The 19,243-nt window shown below is 45.3% G+C and overlaps 1 protein-coding gene across 1 annotated transcript in view; it reads left to right on the forward strand.

Annotated features, from left to right (window-relative positions):
• The window catches only part of LOC143925625 (transmembrane protease serine 9-like), a 77,222-nt gene extending 59,567 nt beyond the window's left edge, over window positions 1-17,655 (forward strand). Inside the window, exons 6-9 of the mRNA XM_077450093.1 lie at window positions 10,857-11,010; window positions 16,107-16,381; window positions 16,492-16,655; window positions 17,299-17,655. Coding sequence (XP_077306219.1) covers window positions 10,857-11,010; window positions 16,107-16,381; window positions 16,492-16,655; window positions 17,299-17,655 — 950 coding nt within the window. The remainder of the gene's footprint in view (window positions 1-10,856; window positions 11,011-16,106; window positions 16,382-16,491; window positions 16,656-17,298) is intronic.
• Window positions 17,656-19,243: the final 1,588 nt, after the last annotated feature.

The following is a 19,243-nucleotide window of genomic DNA, read 5'->3' on the forward strand; positions in this document are numbered from 1 at the left end:
TGGTATCCAAGATCTGGAATGGACAGTGTCGTGAAATGAGTATGGAAACCCCTTTAGATTTAGATGTAGGGTTGGTGGCATGAACGCCGGATGGGAAGCGGCTGTTTGATAGCTTGGGGGTATGATGAGTCCTAAAATGGGTTTCTTGTAAGAAGACTATATCAGCCCTGCACGTGTGAGCGAAAAGTAACACTTGTGATCTTTTTTCGGGTAGATTAAGTCCTCTAGCGTTAAGAGAAACTATTTTGAGATTCTCTCGGGCGTTTATTTGATGTGTAGGAGCCATACTAAAAAAATTCGGTAAAGAGGTATAGATTGCCCTACGTAAATAGGCGTTCTTAGGGGAAAGATGCGAAGTTAATGAAGGTACGGAAGCAAAGTGAGTCAATACCGCTAAATATCAACTAGAGTGTAGGAAGGGGGCAAGAAACTACCACGGGTAATTAGGGTTAGTTAACCGGAGTCCCACCAGGAGGAGTACACGAGGGACCTAAGGAGATAAGGGAGGGGCAAATGAGTGAAAGGGGTAGGACGGACGGGATTCCCCAATGATAATCCGGTGAAGAGTAAGACCTGCTTACACTTCCACAATCAATCTCAAAAAGGGGGCCGAGATCGATCTGAGACCGGAAAAAAATCGGTGTACCGGCTAAATATTTGTTTAGGTATGCCTGGGCAATAGGGTATCACCGTGAGGCGTGGGGATCTGGAGCAACCAAAGCACTAAAAAACAAATAGAAAAACGGGGTAACATAGTGTGTCCCACTGACCGAGGAATATAAACATGGGCCCCATATAACCAGGGGTCCAGCAATCTGAGAGGTTATATCAAGGTATGAGCAAGACAACAAGGAAAAAGTTATCATCAACAATTAAAACTGTATATAAAAGCTTGTTAGATTACCCAACCTAAGAGAATAATAGCGCCACACCATAATGAGGCGTATACTGAACTGTTGTAAGAGAAAAAAAAAAAAAAAAAGGGGGGAAGGGAAAAGGGGAGGGAGGGTGAGGGATGGGAGGGGAGGGGAGAGAGGGATGAATAGAGGGAGGGAGGGATGGCGGGGGGGAGATGGGGAGAGGGGGGGAAGAAGAGGGGGAGAAGGAGAGGGGGAGAGGGAGGGAGAGGGGGGGAGGAGGATGAAGGGAGAGGAATGGAGGGAAAGGGAGGGAAAGGGAGGGATAAGGAGGGATAGGGAGGAGGGAGGGGGGTGAGCACCCGCAGAAAACCCTTCTAATACAGGACCGCACAGGCAGTAATCCCTCGTGAAGGATACAGCTATTTAATGGCTCTAAAGACCTAAGACCATAAGCATATATACTCCGTGAAGGGCGAGACAGAGGAAACGAGCCCAAGATCATTACCCCTAAGCTGAGACTTAAGCATGTTTAATGGATAACCAAAGACATCGGGTAACCATGCAAAGCGATAGTGATAGCTGGGCAAACGGAACGATAGCCATAATCACGTATCAGTTAGGATGGGCAAGTTAGTAAGTCAGATACAGATTGGCCGCTGCTAGGCTTCACTCCTCCATCTCCCCCCCCCCCCCCCCCGGAATATCGTAATAAAATCCAAATTAACAATATTGAGATCATGTGTAAGGCAGTCCAAAAACAAACAGTATACCTGCATTAGCACGGGAGGTCAGCTAGGTGGAAGAAAAAAGGAAAAAAAAAAAAAAAAAATTGTGTTCCTGAGTCAAAGCACAACAGTAACTACAAGTTAAGGTAAAGGATTGTGTGAAGAGATGCCACCGGTTCCAATGAGTCAGAGTCCATGACTCCCCCGCCCGGAAAGCAGGGACAAAAGTACGGGAGACCTCAGGGGAGATAGGGTATTTGAAGCCAACGAAAAGAAAAAGATAGGGGGGCACAGGATGAGAAAGGGAGGGGAGCAGAAATAATGGGGTAGGAAAAAAAAAAAAGGGTAAAATAAAACAAGAAAGAATGCGGAAAGAGAACAGTCAATTAGACGGGTCAGAAGCACGTCTCACTCAGCGGTCTCTGCGAGCTCTCCGGGGCAGTGGTGTTCTTTGCGGGCTGTCATCTGGATCCACGTTAAGTCAAGTGAGACGTGCTCCGGGCTCTGAAGGCGAACGGCGTCTCCTAAAGCGGGAATCTTGGTATTCCATGGGCTCTTGCGAGGAATGCACGCGTTTGGCAGACGGGGGTCGATATTCAGCATACCATTCCGGGACCTCAGTGAAGGGTATTGCGAGCGTGTCACAGAAATGGCGGAGATCTTCCGGAACTCTAAGTAATGCAGTTCTCCCACCTGAGGTCGCTGAGAGAGCGAACGGGAATCGCCATCTGTACGGGATATTCCTTGCTCGAAGAGTTTCCAGCAGGGGGCGAAGCTCTCTACGCCTTTGCAGTGTTATGGCAGAGAGATCTTGAAACAAGGAGACGGGAACTCCATTATGTGTAAGCGGACCCGGAGCCCGTCTAGCTCTATGAAGGATCTCCTCTTTGACGTTATAGTCTATCAAACAGCATACAACGTCGCGGGGTGGGTCAGACTCTTTCCCCCTAGGCCGAAGGGCGCGATGCACACGCTCTATGCCGATCGGGGAATCCTGTGGCCTCTCAAGGATGGCATTAAAGAGGTCGGTAACTTCCTTGGGCAGACTATCTGGGTCAGGCGATTCCGGTAGACCTCTCAGGCGGATGTTGTGGCGTCTACCACGGTTATCAAGATCCTCGGTGTGACGGTTGAGATCACGCAGTTGAAGGGTGTGGGTATCAATAATCTGACAGGATCTCCTCAGAATAGATGAGTGAGTGGCAGCGTTTTTTTCCACCTCATGCACTCGAGAAGCCATAGCTTGCAAGTCGAGCCTCAGGTCCGCAATTGCTCCAGTGAGGGCTGCAGTAAGTGATTCTTTAATGTCCTCCGCTATGGATCTTAAATCCTGAAGGCTCGGCTGGTGATGCGGGGAGAGGACAATGTCCTCTGCTCTCGGAGCACTTCTGTGCGCGGGGCTCACGGTCCGTGCGGCCTGAGAGGATTGACTGCGCGCCGCCGCCATGTTTGTATGATGGGCGCGAAACATCTCCGGTATGTTCTGGGAGATCCTGCCCGTCTCGTCTCTCGGGGATCGGGACCGAGATGCCGATGAACTTCGGGAAGAAGTTCCCATGTTGCCTGAGTAAAATGAAGGGCGAAACACCTCTGTGGAACGCTGATTGTGTCCTCGTCAGCGGGAGCTGGGATTTCAAGCTGCCATCTTCGGCTGCGTCCAGGCCACGCCCCCCATGACTTTATTTTTTGATTTTTTTGCATTTAAGTCCAAATGTGAGATCTGAGGACTTTTTGACCCCCCAGATCTCATATTTAAGAGGACCTGTCATGCTTTTTGCTATTACAATCTTTCACAATATAAAAAAAAATTGGGCTAAATTTACTGTTGTCTTCTTTTTTTATTTAAAAAAAGGACTTTTTTCCAATAAAAGTGCGCTTGTAAGACCGCTGCGCAAATACGGTGTGAAAAAAAGTATTGCAATGAACGCCATTTTATTCTCTAGGGTGTTAGAAAAAAAACAATATAAAATGTTTTGGGGTTCTAAGTAATTTTCTAGCAAAAAAAACAGTTTTAAACATGTAAACATCAAATCTGAAAAAGAGGCCTGGTCCTTAAGTGGTTATTATTCATACCAGACCCAAAGGGCCTGGTAATGGACTGTGCGTGATCCCATGCTGTTTTTTTCAATGACGTTTATCTGTATTGCCGGGGGCGATAATTCGTTATAGTTGTGTGTACTTTTAAATGACTTTTGTCCATCAGAAATGTCACTTTGTGCAGGGACTGTTCTAAACACTGGAAAAATGTGCCACTTCACAGGCATACTACAGACACCCCCCAGGTACGAAATTTAAAGGAATATTACACTTTTATTGTTTCACTTTAAGCATCAAAAAAATCATTGCTCCTGAAAAAACATCCATTTTTAAAACTTTTTTTTGCATTGATGCATGTCCCCTGGGGCAGGACCCGGGTCCCCAAACACTTTTTATGACAGTAACTTGTATATTAGCCTTTAAAATTAGCACTTTTGATTATTCATGTTCGTGTCCCATAGACTTTAAGACCCCATTCACACCTGAGCATTTTGTAGCTTGAAGCCTGAAGCTACAAAACGCTAGAGGGGAAAAAAATCTATTATTCTCAATGGAGACGGTTCACATCTCCACTACATGTCGCCTGAAGCGGAACGCCTGAAGCTCAAACAAGTTCCGGACCCTTTTTTGTCGCTTGAATTGAGCAGATTTGGGCGTTTTTCTTCTTTTAACATTGATGACCTTTTCGCCCTGCACAGAATCGCGGCAAATCGCGGTAAAAAAACGCAGCAAAAAACGCCGCAAAATCGCTGTAAATTTGCGCGATTTTCTGCTTGAAAACACTACACTCAGGTGTGAATGCAGCCTAATGCAGGTCCATACACGGTCGAATTTCGAACGAATTTTCTTTTCAAAATCAGAAAATTCGTTTTTTTTTGTGATCCGATGGCGCCACCATTGATTTTCGAAATTCGGCCGACCAAGCCTTCAATTTCACCTCATGTTGCTACAGAAAATAATTTTCTTGGCCGGGAATCTTCTTTTCTCTCCGTAAATTTTCTTTCATCTCCGTACACTTTCTTTTCTTATTATGTTTCTCGCACGATTCTCCCATCATTGATTAGAAAATCGTTCATTTTTCAAAAAATTTCCAACATGTCCGATTCCTCAAATTTTATTTCCGCACGAAAATTGGCTGTTGCTGCAGCTCCACTAATGGTGCGAAATTCATACGAAAATTCTTAGATACGATTTTCGAAAGAAAATTCTTTCGAAATTCGAACCGTGTATGGCCGGCATTAGGCTCATCCCTAGTCAGTTCCGGGTATAAGAGGAAGAACTATCCATTTGTGGATTTTGCTGATGTCCAGCTACTGCCTCGGTTTAGATACGTGGCTTTTTTACGTACCATTCAGTCTTAATGTCAATCCCAAACATGGTGTAATTTTCCCACAATTGCTACACCACAAAGCACACAAGAATCATGGCAAAACGCTTCGGGCTCAGGGCCAAAATTTGGTTCCTGAGCTTCTTTGCCGCCACAAACGCGCACAAAACAGAGCAGCCCATTTGAGTGAATGCATGTGGAAACTGCTCATAAAAATTGACCACGCAAATTGAGAACAGAGACTAAAGTATTACAAAAACAACCATAACTGATCTGGTGCCGCATCTTTATATTATTGGATGTTTATTGGCGGCGTTGTGTTTGCACAGACAATACAGTATTTTCCGTAATGTGTGGCCGCACACGCAATATATATATATATTTTCTGTCTGTTCTGACATGGGACTGACGTAACAAGCAGGTCAACCCAGAAGACAATAATTATAAAATTAGAAACAAAGAATTATGCTATAGAAATAACTGGTCAGTCCAGTTTAGCCCTTTTTTGGCCATGTGATAATCTTCTACCTGCAAATACACGGCCCATTATCTTATTACAGCAATCACAGCATGGTGTGCATGGTCATACATTATAAGATACATTGTAATGAATTGAAATTGAAGAGATTGTTCATTTCTTACTTAAAGAAGAACTAGATAGATAGATAGATAGATAGATAGATAGATAGTATATGTATGTTTTTATTCACAATGATCAGTACTATTATTGCAATTTATACCTCTTTTCCCTTAGTTGCATTCATCCTTTTTACCCCCCCCCCCCCCCAACCTAAAGTACCCCACCCTCCCCAAGATTTGGGGAGTTGTAATCCCTAAATCTTTTCTACAATGGCCGCACATGTATAGACAGTCCTCAAAGACTTGAATGTGTCCAGAGATGCTGCCAAAGTTCTATACAGGTTTACATTACAGGGACCACCATTGCTGAGAAGGCTGATCGGGGGGGGGGGGGGGGGGGCAAAAAGAATAAATCCACTTTACAAAATTTAGCACAATTATCATTTGCCAAGAGTTCTTTTTTTTGAAGTCTAACTTTGGACAGGTAAGAAATAATAAAAAAAAAAACATACCCCCCCCACACCCACTACTACCACCTAGAGGCGATTCAGTTCGCATTGTGCGCTATACAATTATTTCATTCATTCATTCATCACCACACTAATGCCGTGTACACACAACCAGACTTTTCAAAGGACTTGGTCCAGCAGACAATCCGACGGACTTTGCAGCTGAGGTCCTCAAAATAACTGACTTGGCCACACACGATCACTCCAAAAGTCAGACGGATTCGAACGTGATGACGTAGAATAAGGAAGTTCATAGCCAGTAGCCAATAGCTGCCCTAGCACACAGACAACCATATTTTTCGACCGGACTCAAGTCTGACAGAAAGATTTGAAGCAAGTTTTATTTCTAGGCAGGCATGTACTGGCCATCGGGACTACCGGGAGTTTCCCGGTGGGCCGATGGCTCAGTGGGCCACTCTGATGTTAGGGGGCTGGTGATGGGACACTCTGTTGTAAGGGGATGGTGATGGGCCACTCTGATGTAAGGGGCTGCTCATGGGACACTCTGATGTAAGGGGGTGCTGATGGGACACTCTGACGTAAGGGAGCTGATGGGACACTCTGTTGTAAGGGGGCTGGTGATGGGACACTCTGACGCAAGGGGGTGCTGATGGGACACTCTAATGTAAGGGGGCTGATGGGACACTCTGTTGTAAGGGGGCTGGGGATGGGACACTCTGATGTAAGGGGGATGGTGATGGGACACTCTGATGTAAGGGGGCTGGTGATGGGACACTCTGATGTAAGGGGGTGCTGATGGGACACTCTGACGTAAGGGAGCTGATGGGACACTCTGTTGTAAGGGGGCTGGGGATGGGACACTCTGATGTAAAGGGGTGCTGATGGGACACTCTGATGTAAGGGGGCTGATGGGACACTCTGTTGTAAGGGGGCTGGTGATGGGACACTCTGATGTAAGGGGGCTGGTGATGGGACACTCTGATGTAAGGGGGCTGGTGATGGGACACTCTGATGTAAGGAGGCTGGTGATGGGACACTCTGATGTAAGGGGGCTGGTGATGGGACACTCTGATGTAAGGGGGCTGGTGATGGGACACTCTGATGTAAGGGGGCTGGTGATGGGACACTCTGATGTAAGGGAGCTGATGAGACACTCTGTTGTAAGGGGGCTGGTGATAGGACACTCTGACGCAAGGGGGTGCTGATGGGACACTCTGATGTAAGGGGGCTGATGGGACACTCTGATGTAAGGGGGCTGGTGATGGGACACTCTGATGTAAGGGGGCTGGTGATGGGACACTCTGATGTAAGGGGGCTGGTGATGGGACACTCTGATGTAAGGGGGCTGATGGGACACTCTGTTGTAAGGGGGCTGGTGATGGGACACTGTGAAGTAAGGGGGTGCTGATGGGACACTCAAAATGTAAGTGGGCCGGTCTGGATGAAGTCCAGGGCCAAATTTCTGTCCCAGTCCAGCCCTGTTTCTAGGTAGAAAAAGTCTGCTGGAGCCCACACACGATCGAATTGTCCGACGGATTCCAGTCCACCGGATCAAGTCCGTCGAAAAAGTCAGGTCGTGTGTACGGGCATAAAGAAGAATCTAGTGCAGTGATGGCAAACCTTGGCACCCCAGATGTTTTGGAACTACATTTCCCATGATGCTCAACTACACTGCAGAGCGCATGAGCATCATGGGAAATGTAGTCTCAAAACCTCTCGCGTGCCAAGGTTCACCATCACTGATTCTGAATGAATGAATGAAATACTTGTATAGCGCACAATGCAAACTGAATCGCCTCTAGGCATTCTAGTGCTCGGGGATAGGGAACACACATAATACTCACCTTACACTATAGTCCCCACCGTCTCTGGGTCTGATGACCCGAGCAGCCATTCTTCTATATGGTTTGTTTCTTGCCACTATCCTTCTTCCCAACATCATAATGTACAGTGCAGGATGAGCAGTCACATCATCATGGTGGTAGGAGTTCCGCCAACATTCCAAAACTCAAGAGGTGAGGGCCGTTGGCTGTTGTGAGACCACTAAGTAAGCTAAATATTGGTGTCCACTACCCATGGATTGCTAGATGCAGCAGGGATGGGGAAGATGAGACTACTGCAAATATTTAGTTAGCCAATTATGCTTTAATTAATTAGTCAATAATTAAAGATGTTTCAGTGAAATTTTTACAATTTGTCATTGTGATTAAGGGTTCATTTCCAAATTTTTTAGTTAAAAGAAACCATGGAAACAGCCCATGTCCCTGCAGACGTAGCAATGCTTTCATTAAATGGCAAAAAAACAAGAACCAGTTGGACGGCTTTTGGAATAGTATATAAGGAGACCTAATGTCCTGTGTCACACCAGGACAGGGAGACAGAGGAGGTCGGAGGACAAGGAGGAGGACAGAAAGAGGACAAGGAGGAGCACAGAAAGAGGACAAGAAGGAGGACAGAAGGAGGACAAGAAGGAGGACAAGGAGGAGGATAGAAGACAAGAAGGAGGACAGAAGGAGGACAAGAAGGAGGATAGAAGACAAGGAGGACAGAAGGAGGACAAGAAGGAGGATAGAAGACAAGGAGGACAGAAGGAGGACAAGAAGGAGGATAGAAGACAAGGAGGACAGAAGGAGGACAAGAAGGAGGACAAGGAGGAGGATAGAAGACAAGGAAGAGGACAGAAGGAGGACAGAAGGAGGACAGAGGACAAGGAGGAGAACAGAGGCAGGACGAGGAGGGCAGAAGACAGAGGACCATAACAACCAAAGACGCATCATGCAGAAGATTTTACTGCTTATGATGATGTTTCACTTAAGTAAGTACCAGACAACCAACAACAGGTTTGCTTTAAAACACTTTTCCTTTTAAGAAAAATGTATTGCATAGTCACTCCTGAACTAAAGTGTCACAGTTGTCATTGGAACAGGAACAGAGATGAAATCATCCAATGGGGACACTGGATAATAATTTATTTCTTATTAAAGTGTATCAATTCACATATAAATAGATACAAATATTTTGCTATTAGTGGATGAAATAGTGCCACAAGGCAAGGGTCAGATAAAAGGAAGCAAAGGGCCGCATCTGTCTCCCAGGTCATAGTTTGGGAACCACTGCTGTAAATGATTGCGGACCGCTCAGCCTGACTCCATTTTGGTCTGAAAAGTCTCCGTACAGCCACCAGAGAACAATACTATATACTAGCTAATGCTACATACAGTTTATACAGCGCTCCAGGTGGGCACATCGGTTGGTAAAGGAAAGAGTTGGTTGGGCCAGCTTAGGTCCATGTAAACTAGTTAAGGTCATAGTATTCCTGGAGATAGTCTTTATTACCAATATTAAGACTTAGGGTGCCTAGACCGATGGCGCTCACATTAGAGTGCAACTTTTTACATTCGGTTTATACAGCGCTCCAGGTGGGCACATCGTTTGGTAAAGGAAATTGAGTTTTTTTTTTTGGCGCCAGCTTTGGTTCAAATAAACTAGTTAAGGTTGTAGTATTCCATCCTGGAGTTGGGCTTTATTACCAATATTAAGACTTTGGATGACTAGACCGATGGCGCTCTCATTAGAGTGCAACTTTTTGGATTCCCCAAACACTTTCCGTCTCTGTGACAATGGTCACCAGAGATGGTCATATAACAAACTGACAGAGGCTCCAACCCCTTACCCCTCCAGTTAAGACTAAAAGAAAACATTTTGGCTTTGACATGAACTCAAACCGATTGTAAAGTCAGAAGTTTTTATTTATTTATCTTAATACATTCTATACATTAATATAAAAATCCTTCTGTGCGCAGCAGCCCCCCCCCCCCCCCCCCCAAATACTTACCTGAGCCCCATCTCTGTCCAGCGATGTTGCAGGAGAGACTCAGTCAGTGAGCCAATGAGGAGAGAGATGGGGCGGGTCTAGCTGCGGCTGTGTGTCTAAATGGACACGCCCACAGAGTAGCTACTCAGGTGCCCCCATAGCATGCTACTTGCTGTGGGGACACTTGGCAGGGGGGTAGGGCCAGGAGCACTGAAGAGGGACCAGAGAAGAGGAGGATCGGGGCTGCTCTGTGCAAAACTATTACACAGAGCAGGTAAGGATGACATGTTTGTTATTTTTAAACACACAAAAAAGTGACTTTAGTATCACTTTAAAGTGTTACTAAAGCCAGAACCTGCATTCACTATATCTGGTCTCCCACAGAACATGGAAATTTAGTAAATATAAAGGGATAAATACCTTTTCTCATCAGCAGTATATAGAAGCATTGTGACTTCTATTAGTTCCTAGCAAACTTTGAAGGAGGAGTTTTCATTCTGCACTAACCCTCTGTCTGGACAGTGCTGATTGGCTCTGTGCTGATCACATGCACTCTCCCAAGAAAAATACAAAACAAAAAACTCTCTAGCAATACACATCAAACTGAGCATGTGCAGACCGTCCCCTGGTTCTGTAAACATCAGATTTTTTTTTTTGAGACAGTGGAAGAAGGGGAGGATCAGAGAAGACAGGATCAAACAGCTTTTTTTACACAATGCAGATGATTAACCCCTTAGGTTCCTCAGTGAGTATAACAAGCATGCTTTACTGTGTATACAGACTGATTTGACTGTTGTGGGTTTAGTAACACTTTTTTATGTGTTGTTTGCTGGCCCTTTATGGATACGGATTAGTGGTTGTTTATGTATTTAGGGTCTTTGGGTTGTGTATGCAGTAATTATTAAAATGTTTAGGCTCGGGGGGTTTCCATGTTGTATATATGAAATTCCTATAACACGTCTAGTTTTCACATAATTGAATAAATAGGAAGAATTCAGTATGCATACACCCAATACATCCTACCTGTTTTCCATAACCTTACAGGCTGTGGGCAAATAATGCGCATTGTCGGAGGTGAGGATGCCGGGAAGGGGGAGTGGCCCTGGCAGGTCATCCTACAGAAGGACGGATCTCCATTATGCGGGGGGTCCCTGATTGCCGACTCTTGGGTGCTGACTGCGGCTCACTGTTTTGACAAGTAAGTTCAAGTAATGTGCAAAGACGAGAGGGCAATAAGCAGCTATATGCAATCTCACCCTATTTAAAGGGACCCTGTCTTTAAAGTGGTTGTAAACCCTTACAACCAACTTTGACCTACATGTAAGCCTAGATTAAGGCTTACCTGTAGGTCCAAGAAATATTTCCTAAACCTACACGGTTAAGGAGATATTTGCCGAAAGACAGGCACCGCTGTCTATGGCGCATACGCCGTAGACAGCGGCATGCAGGCGCACTGAGCGCGCCGCTGTCAACGGCGATATGCCGCAAGTGGCGGCTCCAGTGCACATGCGTGGGAGTGACGGCTTCGCCGAATGACAGCAGCAGAGCAGCGAGACCCACCGAGAAGATGGATGCGCCGGACTACAGGGGACAGCGGTGACTTCGCTGGCTCCTGTGTCAGGTAAGTGACACATAATGGACTACTATGCGATGCGATGCGATGCGATGCATAGTAGCCCATTATGCTTTACCTTTGCAGGGAATGAAAGAGGAAGTAAACCCATCAGGGTTTACTTCCTCTTTAATAAATTCCTAATGCCAGCTTTTTGTAAAAGAGGAGTTACAGTGGAACCTTGGATTACGAGCATAATCTGTTCCAGGAGAATGCTTGTAATCCAAAACCTAAAACCTAAAGCAATACCGCATGTGGCCAGAGGTGGGGGGAGCCAGAGAGCCTTCGGAAATACTAGGGGACACCTTGGCTGATCCCAGAAACCCTTGGAAAGGCTCGGAAACACTCCACAATGGAGTATTTCCAAGTGATTTTGAGTATTTCCGAACGGCTCTGAACCGTTCCGAGTGTCACCGGCGTCCCCGCACCTCTAGCCAAATGCGCTACTGCACACCACATTAGCTTGAATTCTGCTTGTTTTGCGAGAAAACACTCGCAAACCGAGTCAGCATTTAAAAAAAAGAAGTTGCTCGTCTTTCAAAACGCTTGTTAACCGCGTTACTCGTTAACCAAGGTTCCACTGTATTATACTGTCCTCTCTGGTGGTCTGTTACTTCAACCTTCCAACTGTCCCAGCCTCTGTATGCAGGGCTGGAAACACCATTGGGCTTGACTGGGCCCCGTCAAGATACATAGCCGAGTATACTCGGCTCGGCTCCGCTCACAGTCACGCCCAGTCCCGCCCTATGATGGACATAACACAGGGACTGGGTATGACTGTGAGCCGAGCTGAGTACACTCGGCTACTCTCAGCTCTGATCGGGACTGCATTGTGGTTTGAACCAGGGCTTCAGCATTTGAAACTCAGAAGTGTTAAGCTGGCCCATGAACTGACTGAAATTTAAGCCACTGGTAGTCCTGTTGGTATCACTCCACCCAACATCTTTCAATCTGAAAATTCTAATTTGTTGGGCAATCAGCTGTTGCCATTTTTCAGGTATTCTGACAAGCACTGGTTCTGGATGTCAAAGACAAGAGCCAGCAGGAGATATCTTTTCATCTATGCTGTTTAGAGAAATCGAATGCCCTGTACACACCATCGGACTTTCCAACAACAAAATCATGGAATTTTGTTCGAAGGGTGTCGGCTCCAGCTTGTCTTGCATACACACAGCCACACAAATGTTGGCCAACAATTACAAACGTAGTGACGTACAAGACATACGGCGTGCCGATAAAAAGGAAGTTCAATAGTCATGTGATATCTCCATTATGAACGCTAGTTTTACAAGACCGAGCGCTTCCGGCTCGTACTTGATTCCGAGCATGCGTGAACTTTTGTGCAACGGACTTGTGTACACACAATCAGAAAATCCGAAAACAAAGTTTTGCTGGTGGAAAATTTGAGAACATGCTAGTCAACATTTGTTGGCAGAGAGTCCGCCAACAAATGTTGGATGGTAGCGTACACACGGTCGGATTTTCAGCCAACAAGTTCACATCCAACACTTCTTGTCGGAGTGTATGGCCGGCCTTAGATCTCTGTATCCCCTGTAACATGCCGCGGTTCCATACTCCGACCCCCTACATCACTACAGCAATGAGCTAGAGGTCAAAGGATGCAAACACAACATGTGACAGGGGTATACAGGTATCTGACCCTTCCAAAAGCATTAAATGTTGGAGTCTTGTGGAGGGGAAGTAAGACAAGAGGTATGAGCTACCAGAGAGGTGAGTATAATATTTCTCTTTTTATAAAAATCTAGCTAGCTAGAACAGCTGGGAGCAGAGGACATATGCTAGACAGATGTTATAAGACCATGCCAATGTATAAACAATTTTATTTAAACTAAAACATAACTTTAGGACTTTTTTAATGGTTGGGAGGTAGTAAAAACACCCACCCCCAACTGCCCCCCCCTTCCTCCAAACATGCCTTGGTAGCAATGTTTTGCTTGGCCATGGCAAAAATGATCCCTGTTTCATTCAACAGCCAGTACCACCACCAAGGGACACCAGGGACACTCGGAATGGTTCAGAGCCGTTCGGAAATACTCAGAATGACTCGGAATACTCAGAAACTAGTGTTTCCGAGGCTTTTTGAGGCTTTCTGATGCTTTCCAAGGCTTTCTGAGCGGTCTCCGAGTATTTCCGAGGCTCTCTGGCACCCCCCACCTCTGGCCACATGTGGTATTGCATGTAATAGAAGTCAATCCGGACTAATTATCTTCATTTCCATTGACTTCTATGGGGAAACTCGCTTTGATATGCGAGTGCTTTGGATTACAAGCATTCTCCTGGAACAGATTATGCTTGTATTCCAAGGTTCCACTGTATTTCCCTTAGCTTCTTGTCCTATAGCCAAAACAGAAAATAAGAGGAAATCTCTCCAAAGTGAAAGAATCCAAAGGTATCACGGGGGCCACCAGAAGTAGTTTCCCCTTTGGAAGATTCCTCTCTATGCTGGGAATAACCCAAAATTTTCTTTTACTTTCAATCTCAGTGATACTGTAACTGTGAACAGAACAAATAAAGAGAAGGAATCTCTATAATGGGGGGCACAGTCAATGATAAAAACCTGACAGGAGTTCTAATCCCTCTCCACTCTATTGGAAACCAACAACAACATTTTTGAATTTAGTTACATTTTAAACCTCTATGTTACCGCTTCCTGGCAATGTCTAGTAGCTTATTAGCCTCTAGAACAAGTGAAAAATTTAGGAAGGGTTTCTAGTGATCCATAAAGAGGATTGTTATGCAAATCTATCAGTTCAATACTGAAAAGCTTTATTAAATGAGCACTTCAGATATACAGTAGAAGAGTTTTTTTTAATCTAAAGTCTTATGCCGCGTACACGCGATCGGAAATGCCACCAGCAAAACTCAGATGAGAGCTTTTTGTAGGAAAATGGGACCGTGTGTACGCTCCATCGGTCTTTTGCTGGCGGAATTCCAGACAGCAAAAGATTGAGAGCATGTTCTCTATTTTTCGGTCGGGAAAAGTTCCTATCCGAAAATGCGAACAAACAATTCGAAGCATGCTTGGAAGCATGGAACTTCATTTTTTCGGCTCGCCGTAGTGTTGTACATCACCGTGTTCTTGACGGTCGAAAGTTCAGAGAACTTTTGTGTGACCCGTGTGTAGGCAAGACAAGCTTGAGCAGAATTTCCGCCTAAAAAACCATCCAAGATTTTTCGGACGCAAATTCCACTTGTGTGTACACGGCATTAGTATTATTATTTTCTTTCCTTTAATGAAGATTCAATTCATTAGTTGGTCTATTAAAACAGCCTTTCCCAACCTTTTTTAAGGTGGAGGAACCCTTGAAATAGTATTCTGTTTTCAGGAGAACCCTTGCTAAAAATTACTTTATCTACATCTCATTGAATGTGAATGTGATGGTCAAGTAGAAGAATGCTCCTTGGATTTGTGGTCAATGGGAATAATCCACCTCTTTGAGATAGCTAAAGCAGTGGTTTCAGTGGCAACTAAGAAGCAGGAATTGCCCATTGCCCATTGCTCAAGGAAACCCTAGAAACGTCTGAAGGAACCTTAGGCCGCGTACACACGGGCGGATTGTCTGCCCAACTAAGTCCGTCAGACAATCCGACAGACAGTCCGTTCAACTTTTGAATGAACGGACTTTACCACACACGATGAACAGACAGTCCGCTGAAAACGTGCGCGATGACGTGTACAGCACGTACGACGGGACTAGAAAAACGACGTCCAATACACTGCAATGCAACCTTCGGCCGTGTAAACCCTTTCTGAGCATGCGCCATACTTAGTCCGTCCAACTTGCCTACACACGAGCGGACTGTCCGCTTAAACCAAGTTTGGACGGACAAAACCAAGTTTCAGCGGACAAAATTACGGAAATTCCGAAAGACAAAGTCCGTTGGACTGTCCGCTGAAAAAGTCCGCTGAAGCCCACACATGAGCGGATTGTCCGCTGAAACACGGTTCAGCGGACTAAGTTGGGCAGACAAACCGCCCATGTGTACGCGGCCTAAGGCTTCAAACTTTGGTTGAGAAAGGCCATATTAAAGGATAATGAACAGGAACCATTAGTTAGATTTTTAGGCAACAGGAAAAAAAAACACATCTGTAGGAACATTACTTTTATTGGCCCCTGTACACACGGTCGGAGATTTCAACAAGCAAATCCGTCGGATTTTGTCCATCGGATCTTGTCCGAAACTGTTGTATACACACGGTCGGACTAAGTTGTCGAAAAATCCGATCTTTCAGAACGTGTTGACGCAATTTCGTTACGACGGGACTACGTTCAGGCTAGTAGCCAATAGCTTTGATGTAGGAATTTGATCTGAGCATGTGTGGCACTTGGTCCGATCAAAATTCTCTACACATGATCGGAGTATGTCCGATCGAACCAGTTGGTCGGAAAATATTTCCAACAAGTTGGAAAATTGGGTCCGATGGGTATTCCGACAGAATCAGTCCGATGCATACCACACACAGTCGGATTATCCGACAACACGGTCCGATAGGACACATTCCGACGGATTCTCCGACCGTGTGTACAAGGGCTTAGACTTATGTGCAATCAATCTTAATCCCAAAAAAAGTTTTGTCTCTTCACCCTACCACATACTATGTGCCATATTTCTTTTTATGACTGCCATAACAATTTTTTGACTGTTGCTCATTCCCTCAGGCCTGTGAACCCCTCAGATTTTACCATCTACCTTGGAGCGCACAAGCTCACGGACCTCCAGGACCCCAACATAGTGTCCAGAAGAGTAAAACAAATCATTGTGCACCCCAAATACACTCCGCTGGCATCCGGCGGAGACATCACACTGATGGAACTGGAGCAACCCATCAACTTTACCACGTTCATCCTTCCTGTGTCCCTCCCATCAACAAACATCATTCTGCCAGAGGGAACCCTCTGCTGGGCAACAGGCTGGGGTCACATTTCTGAAAATGGTGAGGGCCAGCTAGGTTGAAAAATGAAACCTTTTGTATGAACAGAACATCAATATCATTATATCATCATTGAATAAATTAAAAAAATTTATTCTCGCTATCATCCATAGAACCCCTCCCCAACCCAAAGACCCTACAAGAGGTTCAGCTAGCTCTGATTGACAACCAACACTGTGAAGCCATGTACAGCATTGAGCTGCCCCCCGGAACCAAAGTGATCAAGGATGACATGATGTGCGCTGGCTTCAAACAGGGCAATAAAGACTCGTGTCAGGTATGTGGCAACCGGTGTTTAAGTATCTATAAAAAAAATTTGAGTCAGCGCCTCAAAAAGTAGACGTATATGGGGGTTGCCATTGCTGGCCTTCTTTTGAAAATGCTATTTGGTGACCATATCTGGCCTCAGCACTTTTGAGTCACATGGAACAAGTATACTGTATGAGAGCATCAGAAATTATTGGAATTCCCCATTTCTTTACTTGTTCCGGGTCCGAGACTCAAAAAAACAATGAAGCAGAAACATTAGCATGATAGGAAAAAGGAGACTTCACCAGTGGCAGCCCCCTAACTTTTTTCCCACTTTAAAACAGTGGATTGGCATTAAAGAGTTTATAGTCGGCCACTAGAGGTCTCTGTGGTTCAATATTCTCTGATTCTTCCTTGGTGACTGCCACTTAGGGGGTGTATTGTTTTAATTGCGTGTTCAAAGATTTTCAATATGAAAGGTAGCTATAAATAGAAAATATAGTTTTGCACATACTATAACTGATCCCGATCAGGTGTCTGTTTGAGGTCAGAAGTTAGCCAAGACCAATTAGAAAGCATGCCTAAAGGTGGAAACTCATTCAGGGGAGGGTAAGCCAATAACATGTTTACACGCATGTTTAAAATTGCTCCTTTTTATTACATTTTTCTAGGGAGACTCGGGCGGCCCACTGGTGTGCAGTGTAAATGGGGCAAGGCTGCAATTTGGTATTGTCAGTTGGGGTTTTGGCTGTGCAGAACCGAATAATCCGGGTGTCTACACAAGGGTTCAGTATTACAAGTCCTGGATCCAGCAATACATCCCAACCATTAAGTTCAATGAAGGAGGAGCTCAATCAAATCCCGATATCATCTTTAACAAAAGAAGGTACCTTCGGAGTAGTGGAGACTTGACGATAACTTCAATGGAACAACCGATGAACAGGGCTTCTAATTCTGGTGCCTCCAGAACGTATGTCTGGTCTATAGGAAATGTTATGTTTGTCCTCTTGTGCCTGGTAATGTTTTAATACTTAACCCAGCATCTCCATCAGAGGGGCTGCCATCTTCAATTGATGTTTCACAACATTTCCGTTAGATGTAGTGCAAGATTTTTTTTTACCTCTATACACTTATTGGGTCCACAACCTGACTGTTCCCCTCTTTTCTTCAAAGTGTGTTTTGTCTCAACAAATATAGTTTAACCTTCACTTTCTGCCTTCTTCAAAGGGGTTCTTCAATGAGCCACCTGCTTCCGTTAGTAGGACTCACTTCCTTCCTGTCATGTCCACTATGTGTCCTCCCACAGAGGTCACATCCTCTCCCAAATAAATTCTATGCTTTCTCCAGTATGGCCTAACGTTTTAACCGCCATGTCCACTATTTCTCCTACAACAGGGCTTACACCCTTCCTGAACTTAGCTTAGTGCTCCCGCTAACAGGGCTCACATCCTTCCTGGAATGAGTTCAGTGCTCCCGCTAACAGGGCTCACATCCTACTTGTAATGAGTTCAGTGCTTCCCGCTAACAGGGCTCACATCCTTCCTGGAATTAGTTCAGTGCTTCCCGCTAACAGGGCTCACATCCTTCCTGGAATTAGTTCAGTGCTACCCCTAACAGGGCTCACATCCTTCCTGCAATGAGTTCAGTGCTATCACTAACAGGGCTCACATCCTACTTGTAATGAGTTCAGTGCTCCCACTAACAGGGATCACATCCTACTTGCAATGAGTTCAGTGCTCCCACTAACAGGGATCACATCCTACTTGCAATGAGTTCAGTGCTCCCACTAACAGGGATCACATCCTACTTGTAATGAGTTCAGTGCTCCTACTAACAGGGCTCACATCCTACTTGTAATGAGTTCAGTGCTCCCACTAACAGGGATCACATCCTACTTGTAATGAGTTCAGTGCTCCCACTAACAGGGATCACATCCTACTTGTAATGAGTTCAGTGCTTCCCGCTAACAGGGCTCACATCCTACTTGTAATGAGTTCAGTTCTTCCCGCTAACAGGGCTCACATCCTTCCTAGAATGAGTTCAGTGCTTCCCGCTAACAGGGCTCACATCCTTCCTGGAATTAGTTCAGTGCTACCCCTAACAGGGCTCACATCCTTCCTGCAATGAGTTCAGTGCTATCACTAACAGGGCTCACATCCTACTTGTAATGAGTTCAGTGCTCCCACTAACAGGGATCACATCCTACTTGCAATGAGTTCAGTGCTCCCACTAACAGGGATCACATCCTACTTGTAATGAGTTCAGTGCTCCCACTAACAGGGATCACATCCTACTTGCAATGAGTTCAGTGCTCCCACTAACAGGGATCACATCCTACTTGCAATGAGTTCAGTGCTCCCACTAACAGGGCTCACATCCTACTTGTAATGAGTTCAGTGCTCCCACTAACAGGGATCACATCCTACTTGCAATGAGTTCAGTGCTCCCACTAACAGGGCTCACATCCTACTTGCAATGAGTTCAGTGCTCCCACTAACAGGGATCACATCCTACTTGTAATGAGTTCAGTGCTCCCACTAACAGGGATCACATCCTACTTGCAATGAGTTCAGTGCTCCCACTAACAGGGATCACATCCTACTTGCAATGAGTTCA

The sequence above is a fragment of the Lithobates pipiens genome, unplaced genomic scaffold (assembly GCF_037356315.1).
Source record: "Lithobates pipiens isolate NorthernLeopardFrog02 unplaced genomic scaffold, aLitPip1_a1.2 Scaffold_22, whole genome shotgun sequence".
NCBI classification, from domain to species: domain Eukaryota; kingdom Metazoa; phylum Chordata; class Amphibia; order Anura; family Ranidae; genus Lithobates; species Lithobates pipiens.